The 24,740-nt window shown below is 32.6% G+C and overlaps 1 protein-coding gene across 43 annotated transcripts in view; it reads left to right on the top strand.

Annotated features, from left to right (window-relative positions):
- Positions 1-24,740, top strand: part of RIMS2 (regulating synaptic membrane exocytosis 2) — a 578,477-nt gene that overhangs the window by 379,897 nt on the left and 173,840 nt on the right. For 31 of the 43 annotated variants that reach the window (XM_036876382.2, XM_036876388.2, XM_036876380.2 and 28 more), the window contains 2 exons: positions 13,804-13,983; positions 14,879-14,988. In XM_036876382.2, the coding sequence (XP_036732277.2) occupies positions 13,804-13,983; positions 14,879-14,988 (290 nt within the window). Of the gene's footprint in view, positions 1-13,803; positions 13,984-14,878; positions 14,989-15,796; positions 15,830-24,740 lie in introns of all 43 variants that reach the window. The other 12 variants (XM_036876398.2, XM_036876383.2, XM_036876389.2 and 9 more) reach the window with 3 other exon arrangements.

The raw sequence follows: 24,740 nt of genomic DNA, 5'->3' as shown, positions 1-24,740 counted from the left end.
GGTGGTGGGTTCAGCTAATACACATAAGGAATTTTGTGTGTACTCACTCTGACTATTGTTTCAGTGATTTGGGTTATATGTGACCACTTTTATACTATTAATATAGTTAATTAAGAGTTTGTAATAAAAGAGTTTAGAAAAAAATTGAAACTAATGGGTAAATCTGTAAGGATTGAAATCATGTAGATACATGTGGAAGGAAACAGATACCATCAACAATAAATTCCTAATAATTCAAGTTTTGTGATGTCTTTCAGTAACTGTAATTGAAATGTGGTGCCTTTCAATTTATTTGTATGAGTGTTTTTTTTTCTGTTTTCTTTTTCTTTTCTTTTGCATTTTCTCAGTCTCTTTTCTGTTATTTTGCTTCAATATTAATTGTTTTTTTTTGTTATGTCTTTTATTTTTACTAGTGCTCTATACATCTTATTTTTTGGTTGCAATGATTATACATGGAATGTAAAAAATGTGAAAAAGTAGTTATATAACTGTCCTTATAGTTAGTCAGATCTTTCATAAGGTAGGTGATGTGGATGAGACATTACTGATTATAGGATTATTCTACTTATCTGGGATCTCTTCATTTAAATGTAGGTTAAAATCATGCACCACATTAGGTTTTTTTATACTCTATATTTCTTAGTCTTAGTTTTCAAGATTTTCTGCTCCATATCATTTATTCTTTCAATAAAATAACATAGATAAAATCAGTTTTCAATCAGCTCTAGGTTGTTTATCAATTTCATATACTTACCCAAATTCTCAACCTTAAAAGGTGATGTACTTTTATGAATAGCCTAACTGGCCTATTTTGAAGAATACATTTCTGAATTGCCTTTTGTAACATGATTTGGTTTGTGGCCAGGAAACACAATATTATTGATATTTATATTAAAGTAAAATAAAATCAATTTTAGAAAACAATCAAATATCTTGCTGTAAAATTTGCCATTGCTTAAGATTCAAATTTTTGAGTCTAGTGTATACCTATTACCAGATAAATTGGGTAGATTTTTGTAAGAATGAAGTTCTTCAGTTGTTCTTCAAAATATTACCTTTTATCATTATCACTTTGAGACATACAGAAGAATGTGTGCATGTTTCAAAGCATAATAATAAAATGAACATCTGTGAATCTACTACCCAAACCAAGATCCAGAATATGTAGTTACATTTTTGGCATCTTCCCATAGGCTTCTTGCATATTGAATCCATATGCCTTTTCCACAGAAGTAATGCTACCCTGAATCTTCAGTATCACATTTCCTTCCTTTGTTTTTGTTTTTGTTTTAAGTGACTTTGATCATCATATGTTTTCAGTCGGCTAATTTTCTGAGTTACTCAGTGCCTCTGATCCCTACCTCAATCCACTGTGAGATTCAGGGATTACTGAAGATGTAAAAGCTTATCTAGTCATCTACCCATTTTCCTGTATTTATTACAATAACATTCTATGCTTCTTGTTTTTAACTCCTGTGCCTTTGTATGTAATGCCAGTGAGCACAACCACCCTACTAGCCTTCCATGTTGATGTCATCTTTTGACCTCTTGGTTATTTTATTCACTGAAGATTCAGTACCTGATTTTAGTCTTCCTCTTTATCATAAATTCCTTCAATCAATGAAAGAGATGTTGGCATTCATCTGAATGACCTATTTAGAACCCATTCTCTTCCTTGACTGTCTTAAATTAGAGGTATTGGACTGTACTCCCAATTCTACTTCAGTCAGCCACTCCTATGGCCATACTCTGAGTTTTATCATCATTTGATATTGTTCTACCTTAGAAATCTTAATTCAAGTACTCCATTCTTGCACCGGAGATGCACATGGTTCTTTCTTTTTCACTGAGTTACTTCTACCTCACTAGTTCTTTTATCTCAGTGGAGAACTCCATTCTCCTGACCCCTTTACCTTTAACAATTAGTCTCTACTTTTCTTTACTTACTTACATATCCAAAGCTTGAATCTATTCTCAGATATATACTCAGTCTCCTTTCTACATTGTTCTTCTTTTATCAATTGGACAAAATTTAAATCTGGATCAATCTCTGTTTTAAAAAAGGGTTTTGAAGAACTCACATGCCTCAACACCCAAAAAGCAAATAACCCTATTAAAAAATGTGCAGAGGATATGAACAGACACTTCTCCAAAGAATAAATTCAGATGGCCAGCAGGCTCATGAAAAGATGCTCCACATCACTAATTATCAGAGAAATGCAAATTAAAACCACAATGAGCTATCACACCAGTTAGGATGGCCATCATAGAAAAGACTAGGAGCAACAAATGCTGGTGAGGATGCAGAGGAAGGGGAACCCTCCTACACTGCTGGTGGGAATGCAAACTAGTTCAACTGTTGTGGAAAGCAGTATGGAGAGTCCTCAAAAAACTCAAAATAGAAATACCATTTGAACCAGGAATTCCACTCCTAGGAATTTACCCTAAGAATGCAGCAGCCCAGTTTCAAAAAGACAGATGCACCCCTATGTTTATCGTGGCACTATTTACAATAGCCAAGAAATGGAAGCAACCTAAGTGTCCATCAGTAGATGAATGGATAAAGAAGATGTGGTACATATACATAATGGAATATTATTCAGTCATAAGAAGAAAACAAATCCTACCATTTTCAACAACATGGATGGAGCTAGAGGGTATTATGCTCAGTGAAATAAGCCAGGTGGAGAAAGACAAGTACCAAATGATTTCACTCATATGTGGAATATAAGAACAAAGCAAAAACTGAAGGAACATAACAGCAGCAGACTCACAGGACCCAAGAATGGACTAACAGTTACCAAAGGGAAAAGGACTGGGGAGGATGGGTAGGAAGGGAGGGATAAGGGGAATAAAGGGCATTACAATTAGCACACATAATGTAGAGGGGGGCACAGGAAACGCAGTATAGCACAGAGAAGACAAGTCATGACTCTATAGCATCTTACTATGCTGATGGACTGTGACTGTAATGGGTATGTGGGGGGGACTTGATAATGGGGGAATCTAGTAAACACGATGTTGCTCATGTGATTGTATATTAATGATACTAAAAAAAAAGGGGGTTTTGAACTGATTATCTAAATTCTCCCTCACTCATCTTCTTGATTTAAAACAACTCACCTTCTTGAGTCAAAACAACTGATCACTTAAAGAAAAGTGGCCTCTCTATTGAGGGTTCTGGGAGAAAACAAAGTGACACCAACTCTTAAGGGTCCATTTTCTCAGCCCAGATTTCAAGGTAGCATTTACTATCATGGTCTGGGAATTCCCCTTCTGGGGATGGATCAATATGTGTTAAATGTCTAAGTGGGTCATAGTTTGGCTATATGAAATCTGATATTTTATAAATGGAATGAATGCAGTAAACTCAAAATGGTATCCCCAGTCTGTGAAGAATCAGAATCACTGGTCTCTCTCTACACCAAGGTTGTAATGTGAAATTCATGAATGCTATTTCTTTGAAACAGATGAGTAGAGGCTTAAATAATGTTAGTTAAACTTCTTTATATTATTTCAGGGACTCTTTTTCTTTTGGCCAGATTATGCTGCCCAGTACAAAATTATTTCTGATTCATTGTCTATTTTAAAATGCAGTCACTATTTAAACAAACATATTTAGAATGGATATTGTGATTCCTTTTATTAATATCCCTTTATTAAAATATATCCCTTATTTTAATAAATATACCTTTTTATACTTTAAGATTTACCCCAATGTTCAAATTTTTGTCCTAGTATTTATTTCATTTAAAGGTATACACAGCATGTTAAGGAATCATTGGCATTGATGGTGGGCAGTGTGGAGTGTACTTTTATAAAAGATGTCATGGGGAAGACAACAACTAGGCCATATCTTAAAAGAGGAATTGGATTTAGATTTATATGGAGGTAAGCTAGGATGTTAGTGGAATTTCAAAGAAATGTATGAGCAAAGTCACTAAAGTAATAAACACCATGTTTTAGTGCTGTTGGAGCAGAAGGCAGGGAATAGCACAAAATGAATCTGGAATGATAGAGATGGTTCCTGATTATAAATAACCTTGTATGCTCTATTAAGGAATTTAGACCCAAGACTATAAGTGATAGAGGTACTTTGAAGAGTTTTAATTAGGGTATGGCTACATTATATTTATTGCTGTAGAATAATTAGAGACCATATGGATTGTTGATTTGAGAGAAAAGGGTGTGGAAAAGAAAAGCATGTATTGAGGTGTTTGCCTTGGTCTAGGAAAGGGGGATCTCTTTGAGGCCCTGTACTGTGTAAGGTAGTGGATGAAGAGATAGAGAGATGATAGATTTAATCAGTTAAAATCAGTAATGCAAGGTAAATAATAGGATTTGGACGTTGAGGGAGAGCAAAGAAGCCAGAAACATTCCCAGTTTTAGAGTGTGGATAACTGTGCATGTAGTGTCTTAACAAAGGTCGGGGAGGTTTTAGGTGAGGAATTAGTTTAGGTGAGAGACATGTTTAGTTTTGGAATTTTGAGAGAGCTTATGGGATCCCTCTAGAAAGGCATAAAATAAGTAATTTTCAAGCTTAGAGAAGTTTAAGCTACATAAAGCAATTTGGGTTAAATTTACTTCTAATGGAAAGGACCCACAGAAATAACAGTGAAATCAACCAGAGAAACAACCCATGAAATGAAGATGCAGGAGTTTTTCTCTGCTTTGGAAAGCACTAAACCTTAAGTGATAGATCGAGGAATAGAAGCTTCTGAAGGACATAGAGCAGGAAGATTGAGAAGAGTAAGAAGAATAGAGCTGAAAGAATAGAGAGTTTTAAGAAGGAATAGAGAATGTCAACAGTAAAGATAATAACTGAAGAATTCCCATTAGATTGGTCAAGTGAGAGGGAAAAAGCAGATTGTGGTGGCCTGAGACATGATTGGGAAGTAAAAAATGGAATACGCCAAGGCAGTGTGGAGGAGAAATACTGGATAGCGGAATGTGATACCAAAGTAGTTTTCTTTGTTTTAGAATAGGAAATACATCATGTGTTTATAGGCTGGAGCAAAGGACCCTCTGGGAAAAGATAGGTTGGGAATACAGAAAAAAGAAAGGATGGCTGGAAGAAAGGTCTTGGGGCAGGAGGCTGGTCTGAACACACAGACAGAGTTTGTAAAAAGAGTACTGCCCAAGATTCACAGATTCCAAGAAGGGACTAGTGGTTACCAAAGGAAAGGGGTTAACAAGGGTGGGTGGTGAGGGAGGGAAAGGGGATTAAGGGGCATTATGATTAGCACATATAATGTTGGTAGGTCATGGGAAAGGCAGTATAGATGACAAATAGTGACTCTATAGTATCTTACTACGCTGATGGACAATGACTGCAATGTGGTGTGTGGGGGACTTGATAACATGGGTGAATGTAGTAACCACAATGTTGCTCATGTGAAACCTTCGTAAGATTGTATATCAATGATACCTTAATAAAAAAAAGAGTTTGTAATAAGAAAGAAGCTCTTATTTACCATTTACCATTGAGATGAAGAAAACAGGGGAGAGTGGGAACTAAGTTTTTAAGTAAAAAGATGTTAAGTTGGAGGTAATTATGTTTGCTACCCTTAATTTTGTTGTCACTGTAATTAGGATTATTCAAGTGTAAGTAAAATAAAGTAAAAAGATTATTAGCAATACCAGAAAAGCAGAAGTTAGAAACCATGAATTTGCAGTGTGCCAGCTTGTATATATGTATGTTTTACTTAAGCAATACCCGGTTGCCTTGATATAGAGAAATCAGATGATAGTATTGAACAGTTTTAGGGTTCTGATGAACGTTGGGAAGATTGGGGTTAGAAGGGAATCTGAGTGCTGATATGGGAGTGGTTCAGATGATCCATCATAGAAGCTAAAATAGATGAGGAAGGAAGAAAGGCAAATGGTGATATTTACTAGCAGGAATTGGTGAAACCAAGGAATGAGAGGTATCAAATGAAGATGAAGTGAAGTGGGAGTGAGATCATGAGACACCTGAAAGAATTAATGGTTGTAATCAGAGCTTGAGATACTGCTGTTTAATATTGCTGAGTTTAAACAGATTCACTGGATTCTAAGATCCACAGTATTTCCTCAGAAAAGACAGGAAGTTGATGCAGGAAAAAAGCAAGGATCACTGAAATTTTGAACATCTTGCAGTTCAAGATTAGTGAACATTTTTCTGCATGTGCTTTGAAATCTCCTAGCATTACCATAGGAATTAGGGTAAAGAAGATGGCTGGCAACCAATTCTCCAAATTATCAGTGATTAAGATATAATTATTGGAAGTCAGGTGTTAGCAAAACCTGAATTATTAATGGATGTTTCAGCTAAGTATCATGCTTACTAGAAATAGGGCATATATATGTTATGGTGGGAGAGTAATGCCCAAAGTGTTTCTAGGGCGCCAACCCCTGCTGGATCCATGAACTAGGAAAAGTGAAAGAGTAAGTAGCTTCTGCAGACAAGAAGAGCATGCAAGGTTGAGCTAAATATTATCTAAGGTAAGGATAGGCAGAAAGCATTCTGCAGAAAGGTTGATGATATAAAGAAGTTTGTTAACAATGGATAAGGATTCTTGAAAATACAGCTAAGAAAATTAGAGGAGATTAAAATGGTGCAGAAGAATACAAGAGAAGAATTAAGAGAGAAAAAAATATCAGGGAGCAATTGTGCTTACCTTTAGTTGAAAACTAAGAATTACAGAGATAAGATGCTTGAATAGAAGTGATTAACCTCAAATATCCTAAATTAACCCTAAATTGTTTTGATGCTAGAACTGAGTAAGGTTCTGGGAAGGTACTGTCCTGAGTCTGGAGTAGCACTGAGGGATACCGTGGAGTTTGAAGAGAAGCACTGAATGGTCTCACAAGGTGTTTGGGTCCATGACTATGACCCTGATTACAGAAAGGATTCTGACAAAGCTAGTGGAGTCATGGGAGGGTGAGACTCCTATGTGGACTGTAGAATGTTTTCTTATAGATGTCCTATCTGGGCCATTTTACTAAAAGCCCTCAGTAAGTGTGGTCAAATCCAAACATCTCAATGTAACTAAGCTACCCTTCTTTTTGCCCTAATTTCTTTGCATTATTACCACTCTTTTCCCCTCTTACAAGTGTTTTGCATCACTTTTGTTTTTCTGACTATAACTTCTCTTAATTTTTCTGGAATTCTCCATTAATTATTTCTTATTTCTTTTGCATTTCAGTCCCTTTTCCTTTAATGATTTTGTTTCTTCTTAAATTACTGTTGAAGTTGCCTTAGTAATACCTTCTTTATATTCTGCCACACCTTCAGGCTACTTTGAAAATGATCATTTCTCTCTCTCTCTTACTAAGGTCATATTTCTTGAGTATGTATTTTTACATATGCTTTATCCACTCCTTCATCAGCTCGTAAGCTTTAAGCCTCTACAGTTTGGCCTCTGCCTCCAGTACTTTACTTAAAAAAATTTTTAAGCTTTAATTTAATTAATTATTTATTTTGTATCCAGACAGATTATTCACTTGTTCTTTTTTTTTTTTTTTTTGTATCATCAATGCACAATTACATGAGCACCATTATGGTTACTAGACTCCCCCCCTCATTATCAAGTCCCCAGCACCTACCCCATTACAGACACTGTCCATCAGTGTAGTAAGACGCTATAGAGTCACTACTTGTCTTCTCTGTGTTGTACTGCCTTCCCCATGTGTTCCCCCACTACATTATGTGTGCCAATTATAATGCCCTTTTCCAGTACGTTATTTTAAATGATTTTCTCCATGGTTATTATTTGCCAGATCTTTTATACATATTTTTTTCTGTGTTGCCTCTTTGCATCTTCCATTATTAATCACTTCTTTATTTTTTAGTTTCTCTAATGCAGCACTATCCTGATTCTCATTCTATCCCTTGATTGCTGTTCTGTCTCCTTCACTTCTGTCCTATTTCTCGTGTCCTCAACTTTTTGATGGTATATTGACCCAAATCCCATCATCTCTATGGCTTTGACCAAAATTTCTCATACCTATCTAATACCTAGTATATTGCCTGGCACATACTGTGGACACAATAAATAGTATTGAAAGAATGAATAATCAATGAATACTGAAATATTAATACTATAGAGTGACTTCTCAAACTGTATCTCCAGTACAAGTCTCTTCTTTGAAGCCCCAATTTCTCTTTTGACATCTATATAAGAATATTCTTCAACACTTAACAAATTAAAGCCCAAACCTGAAGTTACTATCATTCCTCCCAAGAATTATTCTGGTTCTGTTAAAAGGTCATCATTTCATTTTGGAGACTGGGAATTTCAGATTTTTTCTTTGATTTACTCATTTCTACATTTAATTTATATGGTGATTTGTCAAACATTACTGAGAAGGCAAACCATCCTTTTCCCAAAGAATTCACAGTTCAGTTAAGGTAGTAGGCTTCAGAATAAAAAAAAATTTTTTTTAACTTCAGTTCGACTTCCAGCTCAGAAAATATCTAATTGTGTAGTGTGTCCAAGTTTCTGTAAGCCTTAGTTTGCTTTATTTATGAAGTGAGAGAGATTAAATTAGATGACTTCTGAGATTCCTTCTAATGCTCATGTCCTGTCCTTTGCCATAGGCCCCCCATTTGACCCTTCCTCATGGTCTCCATCCATCAATCATTTTTATTTTAAATTCATTTTCCAATAGTTCGAACATCTGTCATTTTTGAGTCTGACTCTGTTGATTGCTTTGTCTCCTGTCAGTGGGCCTTATTTTTCTTACTTTTTGGTGTTTCTAATAGTTTTTTATTGACATGAGGTCATCAGTAGTGACTGAGGCAGATAGTATTTATGTCTGAAAATGTGCACATCTCTTGATCTGTTAGACTCGGTGTGTGTATGTATATGTCTGTTTGGGGGAGATAATCAGTCCTCTGACTGCTACTTCTGACTATATGGTTGTGACTGACATGAAATGGCAGCAAGAACAACAGACTGTGGTGTATCTGAGGAATTTGCACTGTGCCATTCCATTATCAATGTAAAACAAAAGGAAGGCTAGTGAATTGCTTAAAGTTGATCAGTGAAACTATTGAACATAGCACTCAGATATTCTAGTGGGAGGACCATGCTTCATTACATTTACTCACATATTACAGTAGCAGTGCATAATTCGGAGCTACATCTTTAAAATGTTTGTTATTTTATGGAAACTTTGAAGATCTTGGAAGGGAAAACAGAGAGCTAATAACTATCCCACCTTGGTAGAATGACTTGAATTTCTAAAATTGACAAAATGTAATTAAACTTTGATATCCATTGAAAATGGAATTTATTTAGTAAAATAAGACTGTTATAGATTATTGATGGTAATTATATTCTCATATACATATAAAAAATATATTTTAAAGATGTATTAATTTGCTGCGTGTTAATTGTTGCTGGGTAAATAATCCTGCTTATTTGTGTTTTTTTAAAATAAAAAAAATGAAAATCAAATATTTAATGAAGTGCTCAAAATATCTCCAAGACATTTACATCTTATATGTTTCTGTGTGTGCATATTTAATAATATGTCTTTATTGCTTAATATTATATTTGTCCCAAATCAGAAATTTAATCTTTTTTTCTTGCTGTCTCCAATAAGTATTTTTAAGAAAATATTTGTCTAGATATAAGAACACTTCTCTTTTTGATGATAAAATAGGCTTATGGGTAATAGTAATATGTTTTTCTACATTAAAGGTGTCTTTCTTTCTCTCATCAGTTAATGTGTTATTACCATTTCAGATTGTTATTAATTTGGCTGACTCTAGATATTGCTGTTACTTTTAACTGACATACAGAATTTACATCTAAATGAACAGAAATGTTCTATAGGGAAATGTATCATGCCTAAGGATAAATTAATCTATCTTCCACCAAAATAATACAGTATCCCTGTTTGTACACAATACTTATTTAGCATGATTTTCATGGTGATGTTTTATGTCTTTTAATTTTCTTAACTTTGGTAGCAATGCTGAAATAATACAGAGTTTTTAAAAGTTAAACTTGTCCCTTGCCCATTATGATGAACATGATAATCACAGAGTTGTCATATAATTACTTTAAATTTGTTATATTGTACTGTATTATATATTCTGATGTTCAGAAAATTTCAAGACATTCCACATACTTTATTGAAAGAGTAATGCTTTTGCTGTTAATCAACTTACTGTTTCCCACAATATGAATATAAGAGAGGTGTTCCCTGCCTCAAATCTGAGATTATACTTCTTGCCTTTCAGAGCTATGTCAAAGTTTTTTCTTAATTTAAGATAACAGTTTTATAAAGAAATAATTTATTTATAAAAAGGAAAGAAGTATAGCTAATTCCTAAATGACTTTACTTTTTACAAGTTTATTTTTCAAGAAAATGTATTATATCTGCTTATGGCATCTTTACAATCTAAACATGAAATAAATCTTGTCAGATTTAACTAGACTGTAAGTTCTGACTTACATTCTAGGACAATTTTCATTAATATCTGAATATTACTGTGAAGTTTTGCATTGTGCTGCTTGCTTGCTGTTTTTCATTTTATTGAGTATTCTTAGTAGCCTATTATACCTGGAGAGATACTCTATTGATTTTATGGTGATCTGGAGCTCTATCATCGAGACTGTTGAATATAGGTGGTTATAGGAAAGAATGCCCACTGACCTATTCTTCCCTGTTATACTCCCATGTAATGTGAGGATAAGGGAAATCAGTAGCAAAGATAATGAAATAAATAGAAAGTTGTGCCAGACACTCACAAAATTTTTAAAGTCTTTTAAGAACAACTGTACTGAGAAAAATTATTCAAAATGGTCAGTTTATTAGATGATTATAAAATTGTTTTTCCCTTAGAAATTCTTATCTCAAAATCTGCATGTGCTATTTATTTGCTTTTAAAGCTGGATTGTGACAATACTGGCTCCTTATAATACTGTCAGTCAATGAGTTGATTCTCTTTGTGGAGGGGCTATTAAACAATATCCTCTGTAAATGCTTACAGATCGGAATAGTGGCCACTAAATAACGCAGAGCAGTAATCTGTACCTGCTCATGTAAATGGCATATACAAATATGAAACTTTGAAACATATGTTAAAACGTATAAACTATTTATTAAAAAATAGAACCATAACAAATATCAATCACTTTTTAAAAGACAACCAAATTATTTACCTAAGAAACATTTAAATTGACAGTTGATTGGTTCCTAACCTTTTAAATGGCTTGCCCTTTGGCAATCTTGTAAAACCTATGACCACCCTTTTTAGAATAAGGTTTCAAAATGGATAAAGTAAAATCAAATAAATAAGTAGAGTTACAAAGGAAAGTACTTATATTGAATACAGACCCCAAGCTAAGAAATCCAGGTAAGCACTAGAATATTTTATGCCTTGCAAATGGCTATTATTTCCCATGTCTCAGTTGCTACTATTGAAAAGGAATAATTTGTAAGTTCTTATCTTAATATTAAAGTTCACTAATAATTTAGTTGCCAAGTTTTATATCTCAATAAAGAACCTACTATGAGACTTAGGCATTAGTAATATTCTAATACTAAATATTATCTATTCTTATGTAATGGGAGCAGGAGCCTATCTTGGCCTTCTATTCTGTCATCAAAGTTTAAAATATGGTAGCTTTCCATCCTCTTTAACTGTGGCAGAGCATTGCAATAAATGTCTACCTTCTACTGTGTCTCTTTTCAGGTTTCACTTAACGGATTTTCATTTCACACTATTATATAATTCATACTATTTATGAATATGGAGAGAAAACTAAAAGTAAAATGTATATTAACTACAGTCTTTAAAAAACTTTTTCACCAAAGAGATTTTTTTTAAGGGATATATTTCTTAAGGAGTGACCTGTTTGCTTCATGAATAATAGTGGCCTTTTAAGGACATTTAAGATAGCAACACATTTGAAATAATTTTCTGAATTTCATTCACAATCATGTATTTCAGTGGTTAAAAGTATAGTGTCAAATAAGTGGAAGTGTATATCCTAGCATTTCACTCTTTCTACTTAGAAAAATTGCTTGATAGAACCAGAATAAATCAAATTTTGCATGAACAAATGAAATATTAACCTATTTTTCTGCTGGGCTAATTAAAGATGTTTCACAAAGGTTTGTTCCTATGTGTTATATAATAATTTTATTATTAAGTTAAGATAATAGGAAATCTGAAAATGTAAAGATTGGTACTCTCCAAAAATAGGTTTTAAGGAATCTAATATATATATATATACATCTTTGATTCTAGTTATCTATTGTGATGCAGATATACAAAGATATATACAGTAAAAGCATTTAACAAACTATTGAGTGTATTTATTTCCAAAAAAAGTCTTCTTTCTAAAACAGTTTTTCAGGAACCAAAACAGCATTATGATTTCTTACATTGTCAGGTTGCTTTTTTCATTTCTCCCAGGGATTGGATATTGTATATTTATTTACATTTGATGTCAGCTTTTTGGACATATTCTGGATATACTTATGTAAAAATACTAAACTTAGGAAATCAATCATATTTGGTTCGTGGATTTAAAAATATTAGAAATTATTTGACTTATGTTCCCCTATGAATTTAAAGTGTAAAATAATCACAAGATATGTTGTAGAATAAACCCGGGATTCACTTCCTAAAGTCACCTAATCTTGTGTCTAGTGATCTAGAATTGTATGCCATGTAATTAATTATATTTGGAAAATTGCGTCCTTTTTTTTTAATTGCTTCTCTTTTTCATTATCAAAAATAAGATTGAGAGAACTTATAGGTAAAGTGAAGTCCTTGATACATTAATCTTGAGAGGGGCTAATGCTTGGTTTGCTGTCTATAACATATAAACATTTCCATTTCTGTGGTTATAACTAGGTAGGGAGGTAATAATAATTTGATATGAAGTATATTTTGGAGTATGTATTACTTTGGTGTTTTAGAGCCAAAGCTAGTATTTTGAGGTTGTCTCACAGACTATGGGGCTGGTGTTACAAAACATTTATTGATTACATGTTGGGTATAAATGCTAAACTCCAGGGATTAAAAAATCAATAATGTAGGTTAAATTTAAGTATACTTCTTCAACAAGAATTAGGTTTTGATATTGAATTTATTTATGATCAAAGAAATCACGTTGTTTCAGTACCATTATTATTTCACTCAAGTAATATTCACTCTGAATTTTATTGGTTGGCATTGCTAAAGTGCACTGAAATAGATGGCATAGGTTTGCTGATTAACCAGCTTTCTGTATACTGATTTTTCTTGCAGACCATGTTTAAATATGGCTATAGACTGCAGAGATGCACTGTTTTCTTACACACTTTGATTCTTCTGTTTGAATGCTCAAGTGTATCAGTATGCTACAATTGTACTGAAAACTTTTTTATATCTTGGTTTATATATGAATAAATAACTCCAGGGGCTGGAGAATTAGGGTTTATTCAGCTCCGTCACTCTTCTGAAAATGTTAGGAAAAGTCACTGGATTCTTTTAAAATAGAATACTTCACATATTTCACATATTTCATTTAGGGAATTCATTTTGGAAAGCAGGCAGTTTTGTTTGTTATTGATTATAACTGAGCAACTCTTATTATCTTTACTGAGAATTGCTGTTAAAAGCAGGTTTGGGTTCCTTAAATATTCTTAAGCAGTTTAGTGAGAAGTTGCTCAGAGTATGTTGGGGAAGAGAAATTTTTTACATACTCAATAATTTTAAACAATTACCTTTTTTCAAAATCAGTTTGATGCATCATAACCAAATAGCAGAAGGGCACTAAAGATCACTGAGCTGCTTTTTGACTAACGTTTCAGGGATTGTGAAGCAGCAGATAGACAGCCATATCACAGATCCAGATCAACAGAACAACGGCCTCTCCTAGAGGGGACCACCACCCGCTCCAGATCCACTGAACGTCCTGATACAAACCTCATGAGGTCGATGCCTTCATTAATGACTGGAAGATCTGCCCCTCCTTCACCTGCCTTATCGAGGTGAAAGATAAATCCATCAGACTAACTCTTCCCCTTTGCCCCACCAGCACACCATTTTATTTTCCCAGCAGATAAATGGTCTCTTCTGTCATCCTTGGCTGATCACTAATAACAATCAATATTAACCTCTTCAATGTAAGCACACTATTTATATTCAGTGAATATAATAGTGTGTGGCTCTCATTGTAATTTGTTTATTAACTGTCCTGACTGCATTTGTTTTGTGATTTCTCATTTATCAGGAGTCTTGGGTAAATTCCCACATAACGCACCTCATAACTATCATGTTCTTCTCCTACAGAATGAGAAATGTTTGTGTCCATTAGATATCACTTTTGGAATAATCATAACAATAAATGAAACTAGAATTTCAGTTTCTTTCTATCAATATTAATACCACATATTAACAAATATCTTCTTTAGTTGAATTTTGAATTGTTCCGGGTTTTATTTTTAGTTTCATGAGATATTTTCTAATAAAAGGATATCTAGCATAAGCCTGAGTAAATATCTCTTTGGATCAAGGGAGGGAGGTTAGTGCTTAAGACTTTGAAATCTGGTAGATGAAATATAAAGCATTATGTTTTATTTCTGAGCAGCAGAACTTTCCTCTTGCTTTTATATGGATAGAATACTAATTTACATTAATAATTCCATGGATTTTACTGTAGGACTTTGTGTGCATGTATCTGTGTATGTATGTATATTACATAAAAGTATAGACACTTTTGCTATTTAGATAATCATTCAAATACCCATATTTTGTCCTACTTTCCTAACCTTTGATCAGCAGCTAAACCTCTTTTAAAATTGCACGTAAACAGCTATCATGTGAAGCTGCTAACATTATTTAACTCATCCTATTGAAAATTAATATTAATGGTATATCTTGTAGGTCTCATCCTCGTACTGGGTCTGTCCAAACAAGCCCATCGAGTACTCCAGTGGCAGGACGAAGGGGCCGACAACTTCCGCAGCTGCCATCAAAGGGAACACTAGAGAGAAGTAAGTTTTATTTCTAATTATGTCATGTAGGAAATACACATGGAAGCTAAGGTGAATCAATATTTTTTTTACTACTTTTGTGCTAGTTTTTTCTTTTATTAATTGAACGCCTTGGCCACATTTGCTAGTAGTTATATTTATAAATATGTTTATAAATATTATATATTTACATTTTAAATTTATAATATTTGGAAGTAAAATAACCTATCCTTGCTTTTGGACATTTTTCATATTTGAATAAATGTATTTTAAAAGTAAAATTAATATTCTTAGATAAGCAGTTGGATGATGTTTCTTTGCTACAACTTAGTTTATGTAATTATCGATAGTTCCATAAAGTTTCTTAGTAACTAGCCAAATCAATTTTCACACACTGCAAAGGACTGGTTAGCTGATGCACAACAATGGTGATCCTTCTCAAAACTGGAGTACCAGAAAAAGGTAATCGTGAATATACAAAGAAAGATGCATGTTGTACTGATATTTTTAATACCTTAAAATTTTTGCTTAAGAGGCACTATTGTTTATACACAGATGAAAATACTCCCCAAACATCCATAAACTCTGGGATAAAGGACCTCTAAAAAGCATGGATGATAGAATATAATAATTTTGACATCACTTTTTTAAGTGGTCCCTTTATTTGATAACTGGATGTGCTTTGCCAAAAAATTTTGTATATATATTTAAATCACCATTTAACTTTTCTTTAATAGATGATACATGCTGTGCCTTTGGAAATTTCTGTTGTTTTTAACCCCTGTGCTTTGGTTCCCTTTTTGTTTTGTTTTTATTTTGTTTTTCCTAGACAATGGAAGCAAGGAGATAAAACCTTATGAAGGTCTGTACATAAAGCAGGGTTTGTTTTGTGCTGACAGCCTTTTTGGGGGGCTGTGTAAGCAAAAATAAACCCAACTGCAATTGGTGTCCCTCCGCTGAAAGGGCTTTTATACACAGCAAAATTATTCTGTTTTTAATTTTTGATAAAGTATTTGACTTTCATTTTACTTGAAAATTATACCAAGGAGTTAAATTTCTTTGGTTATGTCAATTAAGAATGCAAGGAGTTTAACTTCCTTTGAATGACAAGATAAAATTTTCTCTTAAGAAATTTAATTTTCCTTTAAAGTAGAATTCTATGTTTTGTGCAAAATTTTAACCAGAGATGTCAATTGCAGTGTATGTTTATGTCATTGAGGATGTACACCTAGTCTAGTTATATTTTACATCATATATTTCATTTTGTATTTATGATCTTTTATTTATCAAATTTGGCTTTGTAGAAAAGAAAGTTGTTGAATTAGATAGTGATTGTGGTTTGTATTTTCTATGATTTTTCATGTTGTAGCAAGACTATTTATATATATAAAAATTAAATATATACAGTTTTATTATCAGCACTGCATTATGACTCAAGAGAAAATACTGAGTTGTGATCTATGGAGTGTCATATATTTACTGAAACAATAAAAATTCCTCTGCCAATTATAGAATTCTGAAATTGATTTTGTAACTTTAAAGAACTGTTAGCTTCTATTTACTGATGAATTTCCAGCACATAGAATAATGTCTGGCATATTACAGGCCCTCAATAAATGTTTGTTTAATGAATGCATGAAATATTTCTTTAAAAACTGAAATGCTTCTTCAGATAGTATAGAAAGTACCACTGAAATAATCTTGTCAATCTATACACGTTTATGTTAAAATTCCTATTTCTATAACCTATTTGTAACAAATTTTTAAGTATACTGCCTTTGGGCAGCACTGCTTTTATTGCCTTATATAACTTGGAGCAAGTTTTGTTCTTCTTAATTGTGGTTCAGTGACTTACTGACTTCTGTTTTGTGGTCCTTTCTATTTACCATGTATGATGATTTTAAACAACTCAAGTGTCTATTACGCTGCTAATAAAAAGATGGCAGCAGCATTTGCATAAGAATTGGTGTGTATAATTTTAAAAGTGCATTCCATAAGGAAAGTTCTGTAGTACATAGGGAATTTTTAGTCTCCTTGGGAGTTTTAAAAATAGAGTTTTAATGTAATTTGTTGCATATAAAGTCAGAAACATCGTTTATGTCACATTTTTAAAATTCAGTTTTAATGTCTTTTACAGCAATAGTCTATTGTGATATGAATAGTTCCATTCTTTGTAATGATAAACATGCCAACAAAACTGACATATAGCTGATACTGAAAGTATGGGTTGAAGTTTTTGTCAGGTTTGTCAACAGATATTCTGTATACTATCTATTCTATTCTATATTAAAAAATTTCCTTTAATATAGTTTTTCTTTAATGTCCTCAGTTGCACTTTTCCATTTTTATACATAAAATAGAGGAGACCCAAAACATCTCTTATCCTTTTCAGTATGAAATAAAAGGAATTTTTGGGTTTTGTTTTTTGTTTTGCTTAAAAGTATGGATGATTTTAACAGTGTTTACTTAAGTGTTGATACTAAGACTTCAATAGATATGATTGTATAACTTCTTTAGCTTTGAAGGAGGTACGTAATATCTCTTTTAGAAGTCTGTTGATGGTCTAAATCAAACTGTGTTTGAATGATCTCTTCAAAAGTTGCCAGAAGTTGTAGTTTAATGGTATTATTTTAGAATCAAAGAAATGATGTCTGTTTTCTAATTCTGTTCAACCCCTAAAGAAACAAGCAAGTTCTAATTTAATTCATGTTTATTTTATGTTATATTTTAGTCTGTTAATTAAATTAATTAAAACCTTTATATACATTGGTCTTGATGGTGGAGCAGTACAATTAGAACCAGAGAAAATAGGAGCAGTTATTGCACAGTGGACTAAGCTGCAAGGCATTTGCCCTCCTAAGTTTGATAAACTAGAATTTTATAAAAACAAGAGTTTATAATATTATTATTTTTTGTTTCTTTTGAAGGACAGTTATATAATATTATTTTTCTATGAATATATCAAGTTTATGGACAAAATATTTTTCCTACTTTACAGTTATCACATATTGCCAGTGTTTTAGGGGTCACAGTTTCTCTTTTACAAATCAAAATCACCATGTGATAATTTATTAACAGTATAGTGATTTGCTTTCATAACTTGTCAGAAACTCATTAAAAGTATTTGGCTAGTCTCCTTATAATCACTTGTTATATCATGAATAATTTGGAATTTTTTGTTTCGTTTCACTGAAGAGTAACAAATATACATATCTGGTCTTATCTTTTTCACTTTTACTGTGTGAATACAGAAGTTAATGAAGAAACTGGGCATGTGGAAGAACAGTGGGGAGAAAAGCAGGGTGAAGAGGTCAAAGCAGGTCTGTCTGACTGTGTGTCCAAAATAAATAGTTGAGTGTTTTAGAAGTATGATTTCTCAATTTCACCTAAGACTTTGGGGACCAAATTTATAAATGTACAATAAGAAACAGGTTTTTTTTTCAGTACAAATTTAAAAATAAATTACCTAATTTTATTAATGGAGAAATATTATCTAAGCTATCTAGGTAAATTATCAGAGTATTTAATTTACTGATTTGAACATTTTCCTCAGTGTTTTAATCAAACTAGAACTATAGACAGTGCCTCTGACCAAAATTTCTATTTCTCACCCCAACTTTACATTTAACTTACTTATTTATTCAAAAATATTTGAGTACTTACTAAAAAACTAAAATTTACCATGTGTTACACTGAGGAAAAGTGCGCTCCAGTCTTAGCCTCTTCTCTCAAGAATTTTGGTTTGCTAGAGGCAGGTCACAATTAATATAGAGCCAGAGTATAAATTCCATTCCAAAACTTTCAGAGCCTGTCACCATTTTATCCATAAACTTTTTTCCTAAAATAAAACAATTAACAATAAATTCCTCTTCTTCAGCCTAGCTCAATATTGTTCTAATACTTACTGGAACTCTTAATTTCTCCCTAAAAGTCCTCTTTCTATACAGTATAGAGACTCTTCATTTTCATATTTTTAAAGTCTTTATTATGTTTACATATCATAATTTTAACACTTCCTTTGTCAGAATGCCTCTGAAAGGATTTAAAACTTAAAATATTATGTAATCAGTAAATATATTTATGTACTTTCATCAAATTTTCACTATTTTTTTGAAACTTAGATGTGAATCCTAATCTTATCTAAGCTGTCAGGTTTAAAATTTTTTTTAAAGTTCCTTGAACAATGCAGCATAACCTTAGATCTAATTTTGCCTTGTTGAGTTCATCATTTTCTATTCATGAGTAGTAGTGTGTACTTTATATACCTTTAGTTCTATCCTTTACTACTGTGTGAAAGCAGTGCCATTATGTATATCATGAATGAGATGTATTTTCATGGATGCACTCTCTCAGTTGTGTTTGTAGTTTAAGACAGAAGAACACGTAAGCAGCAATTGTTAATTACCAGTAACTATTATTAATGTCATAATGATGAGAATAATCAGAGTACATCTGATCATGAAAACAAAGGCAGGTGTAGATGCATATTTATAGAAATGTATAATCTTTGTTCTGAATATCTAATATTACAACTACATAAATGTCACAAATCATCCATTTTCCTGAAATGCTACAGTAATAACATTTTTATGGAATACTGCAAGAATGAACTTCAGCTTAATTTAGCTGTGAAGTTAATGTTTTCCTATTTGCTCATTCCTGTAAGTGTCATACTAGTCCATACAAATACTGAAATGCTTTCACACTGTTCATGAATTGTCTTCCACAGCAACATTACTTCTTAGTTTATCATTAGTTTGGATACTTCAGCAGGAGTTAATATCATTTTTGTTTATTTTTAATTTCATTAAGATAAGTGTATTTGTTGAACCACTTTATTGCCTATGCTTTATTCTCAAAATTAACTTAATTAGTGAATTAAATAATTTCTCAAATTAGCAATGCACCATTAACTATAATCTTCCTGGCTTATTATACAATAACTCTTTAGTCTTTTATGTTTGTTTTTATTTTCTCATAGGCTAGGAAGGATATAGTTTACTCCTTTGTTTATTAATGTGAGATGTCATATTTAGTGCATGAATTTGTTTCTCTAGTAGTGTGATATCATTTTTTATAGTGTGCTTGGTTTTCATTTGGGTTGTTAATGACATAATTATTAATCATTATTGTCTGTTTTCAATGTTATAAAGACAATGAAGGAGAAACACCTAGCCCACCTAATAATGGGAAAAAAGGCAAGTCTAATATGAAATTGAGTGCATTTCCATATATTAGACACTCAGTATTTGACATTAGTGATATGTGGGATAGGCTTCTTAAATAAGTATAAATACTAGTATGGATCCCAATTTAAATGATCCAATACTTAAAATGTCAGCTCTTTTCAATATGTATTTATGAATATGAAATTCATTTTTAAAATACTTACCTTTTTACTGAATCTTGGTACAGTACTATTTTGGGATGTATGGCATTAAAATCAGAAATTTTCTTGGCCATGTTAAGAAGTAAGATTCTGAGGAAAATAGTGTTGGTCATGTTATCATGTGTGTAGAAAAGCACAACAGATATTTTTCAAACCAGAAACTTTTAATATTGAACAATTTTTAAAAATATTTTAAAGCAGAAAATGAACTTGATTGTGAGTTCAGCAATATTAAACAAATGTAATTGTAGATTTTCAGTTCTACACATATTGTTAATATCATTAATTAAATCATATAAAAATGATTTGTCATTGAAATGTCCTTTAGTCTTGAATATGTTTTTTCTTTCTTTCCTTCTTTCTTTCTTGTGTTCATCTCTTATAAATAATGTCTAAAATGTCTAATATGAGATTGAATTAGCACCAAAATAAGTTTATAATTTTTCTTAGTGTGGAGTGTTAATTATTCATTAACACCTCTCTAAATACAATACTATTTTCAAATATGCTAGGATACTATAAAAAGGTAGAAACAATGTAAAAAAATAAACATAGTTAAATCAAGTATTATAAAATAGGTGTATTCTTGGTAAAAAATACAAAAATTTAAATGAGCTCTCAATATGTATTTATATATTGTCATTTTTATTTCTTGGCCTCTGTGATTTTTGCTTAGTATCTATGAAAGGACACATTCATATGTACTTAAGTATGTGTAAGTGATCTGAAAGAGTCAGTACATTTTCTTAAATGTTCAATTTTAGGGTGCAACAAGTTTTAAGAATATTTAATGTCATTTTGTATTTAAGTGCATTGAAATGTATCAAAATAGTATTTTCTTCACATTAGTACTCTCAGCAGATTTTTGGTTCCCTAATCTCTAATTGGCCCTCAATATTGGCAAATTTTTCACCTCTAAACTGTTTGCATTCTTTTTACGTGCTTTGATCTTGAATGTAAAGGTTCTAGTGACAATGATTATTGGACCAGTCACTTGCACTCATTAATTTTTTATCGTTTATGTGAAAATCCTCTCCACATGATTTACATAACATCATTCTTGTTATGTAAACCAATCCTGTGTATGATATAGTGGGACCTAGAAAGGACTTAATGAATAAAAATTTGAAAGATGAGAATTCTGTATGTTTCACATATGCTAACTCTTGTTTTTATTTACTGTAATTTTTTTATACTCTACCTATAATTGAGGTCTAGGTATCTAATTTTCCCTTTTGCTGTTTTCTTTTGAAAAGGACTAATTTCCTGTTGATTTTGAATCTCACAGTAAAGAGCAGGAGTAAGATTAGGGTGGAAGGGTTTTTTTTTACTTGATTAAAGGATATTTGTGGATCAGAGAAAATTCCAGAAGGGATGTTACTGTAAAAAAAATGATAACTATGAATTCCAGATGTAACCGTGTGTTAGAAATGCTCAAGTATTGACTGAGGAATTGTCATCCTCTCTTCTGATTTAAAATGCAAAAGGAGGAAATAATAAAGATAGCTTTATTCTACCTCTTGCTATGAAGTGCCCACATATCATTTTGGAATAAACATAGTGTACATTGCCCTTCAGTTAGTGAAATACGTGATTAGTCAGCTAGAGCTTCTCCATTAACCCTGAATTAAGGTCAGATTCTTTGGTATCTGAAATCACTTTCTGAGTTTTCAAATGACTGCCTAAGCCCGTCTCTTTTGATACATTTGGCCCCTCACACCTCTGATGAGCTAAAACCAGACTGTGCTTATTCCACAGCATGACACTATAAATTAAAACTCAGATACAGCGTAATTGGTGAGTTTCTAGCTACATATTTATATTTTTTTCATTTAGTTTTTCATTCTTTCCTCAAATAATTTTTGAGTATCTACTGTGCTCCAGTTTCTGTTCTGGTGCTGGAGATATACTAGAGTACATGTCAAACAAGTTCCCTGCCTTCATAGGCCTTACAGTTATTGGGGCAAGCAAATAATAAATAAAAGAATGCATCTTATAATTTCAGATACAAGTACAAAGAAGAAAATTGAATCGGCATAGTAGGATAGATAGTGTTCAAGAGAATAGGGTAAAATGATTTTGATTATGTATTCTGAGAAGTACTCCCATCTAAGTAAATACTTGAGCAGTGATCTAAATAAAGTCACAGAATTATCGTGTGAAGGTCTGAGAAAGAGGATGATCCTGGCAGAGGGAACAGTGAATATAGACTCTGTAATTGGAGCAAGCTTGACATAGTTGAGGAATAGTAAAGAGGTCAGTTGAGTGCAGGGTGGAGAATGGTGGCAGGTGTGGTCAGAAAGGGGCTGGGGGTGGGGGTTACTCATCTATGACCTGTCCGTTAATGTTAGGATTTTGTTTTTTACTGAATGAAATGGGAAGATTTTGATTAAAGTGACAGAATACCATTTCTTTTAAAAATACATTTCTTTTCACACATTTCTCTTTACAGTATGATCAGTTTAATTACTATGTTGAGAATAACCTGAAATAACTAAAATTGGAAACAGGCAGAACCATTAGGAGGCTTTTGAAATAACCCAAGAAAGAGATGATGGTGACTTAGACCAGAGTGATAGGAGTAGTTGAATTCTGGATAGATATTAAAGACAGACCCAATAGAATTTCCTTACTAGGGCGAGAGAGATTCAATGATGACATCCAAGTTTTGGGCCTGTGTAACTAGAAAAATATGGTGTTTCTATTAACTGATATATGGGAAACTTAAGAAGAGTAGATTTGTTGGGAATATCAGGTGCTCAGTTTGGGATGACATGAAAGATAAGATGTCAAATAGTTTAAAATATAGTCTGGATTTCAGGTTAGAGATTTGGACTGTAGATATAAATTTGGGAGTCATCTTTGTAAAGAAAGATTTAAAAAAGAATGGTAGAGATCACTGAGAGAACCAGATAACTAACCAAGATAACTAAAAGAAGAGGTCCAGGGACTATGAACTGAACGACTCCAGTGTTCAGAGAATTGAGAATATGAAACAGCAAGAGACTGAGAAAGAGTAGGAAGAGAAATAGGTGGGAAACCACAGGAGTATAGTGTTTTTGAGTACAAGTAACCAAGTGTGGAATGGTCACTAGATTTAGCAAGTAGGAAGTTACCATGTTAACCTTCATCAAGAGCAGTTTTGGTGGATTCATGGGGATAAGAGGGTGATTAGGGTGGATTTAAAAGAAGAGGAGAGAAATGGAGAGTAAGTATAGGCACCTTTGAAAGAGTCTGGCTGTAAAGGGAAGAGAAAAATCTAGAGCTGAAAGCAGGAGTCATGGGAACAGAATACATGAAGGATGTGTGCGAAACTGTTTGGTCTTTTTCTTCTAAACCTGGATCTCCTGGTTCACTGTGGAGAACCATCTGGCCTCAAGCCATCTGCCTATAGTTAGTTTACCAGCATATCTATCAGTATTCTGTGGCTTCACTCCTAGATTTAGAGTTAAGACTATTATATTGAAAGGGAACTTATAAATCTTTTAATAAAACTGCTTTCCTTTACTGATAAAAGAGCAGAATTCTAGAGAATAATTGACTTTCTTCATTCTACACAGTAGCTGATGTTTAGTCTTGACTCTTAGTCTCATGCATTTATATACTATGCCTCCTTAGATAAAGGGCGTTCTCCTTGCATGATTCCAACCATTTATTGTATTTTATATACTAGCTAATAGTTCAATTTAGTTCAGCAAATATCCGCTATTTCTAATGTTGTACCAGGTGGTCATTGAGGATGCAATAATGAAGAAGATATATTCCCTGCTTTGGAGAGCTCACAAGGAAAAAAAAACAATAATAACAACAAATGAAATGTAGTTTATGATATTATTTTATAGCAGTCACTTAGTGTCTTAAAACTGTGATACATGTAAGGTGGAGGTAAGTTTTCAGGGGTTCTGGCTAGGTTTTCAACCCAAAATATTTCTCCCACTACTTATCGTAGTACTTCATATTATGATATTCTCTCATGGTTTAATTATTCTAATAATGTAAAGTTTTTAGGCTTTCCAGAATACTGAAATGTAAATATTCCTGAGGGGACTGACCTGAACTATTATCATGTACAAATTTTCATAAGAATCAAATTAGACCCTATGAGTAGAGAAAATCAGCTGTGGGGAGAGGGATGCTTAAAAATTTAGTAGAGCTCTAGGAGCTTTGGGAGGGTATGATGGTAAACTCTGCCTTGAACTAGCTCTAAGCCTAAGTAGCATTACTTGCTCTATAAATATGCTATAAATTTACTTTCTTAGATATGGTATATTTGGTAAGTTGCTAGAACAATATGTGTCACATAGTAAGTATTATTTAAGTTATAGCTATTATTTCTTAGTGATGTCTTGCTATAATTTTGTATTTTCAGCACACAGTCTGAGTG

This window comes from Manis pentadactyla, chromosome 3, assembly GCF_030020395.1.
Source record: "Manis pentadactyla isolate mManPen7 chromosome 3, mManPen7.hap1, whole genome shotgun sequence".
Classification (NCBI taxonomy): Eukaryota; Metazoa; Chordata; class Mammalia; order Pholidota; family Manidae; genus Manis; species Manis pentadactyla.
This window is presented reverse-complemented; position numbering and strand designations above follow the sequence as displayed.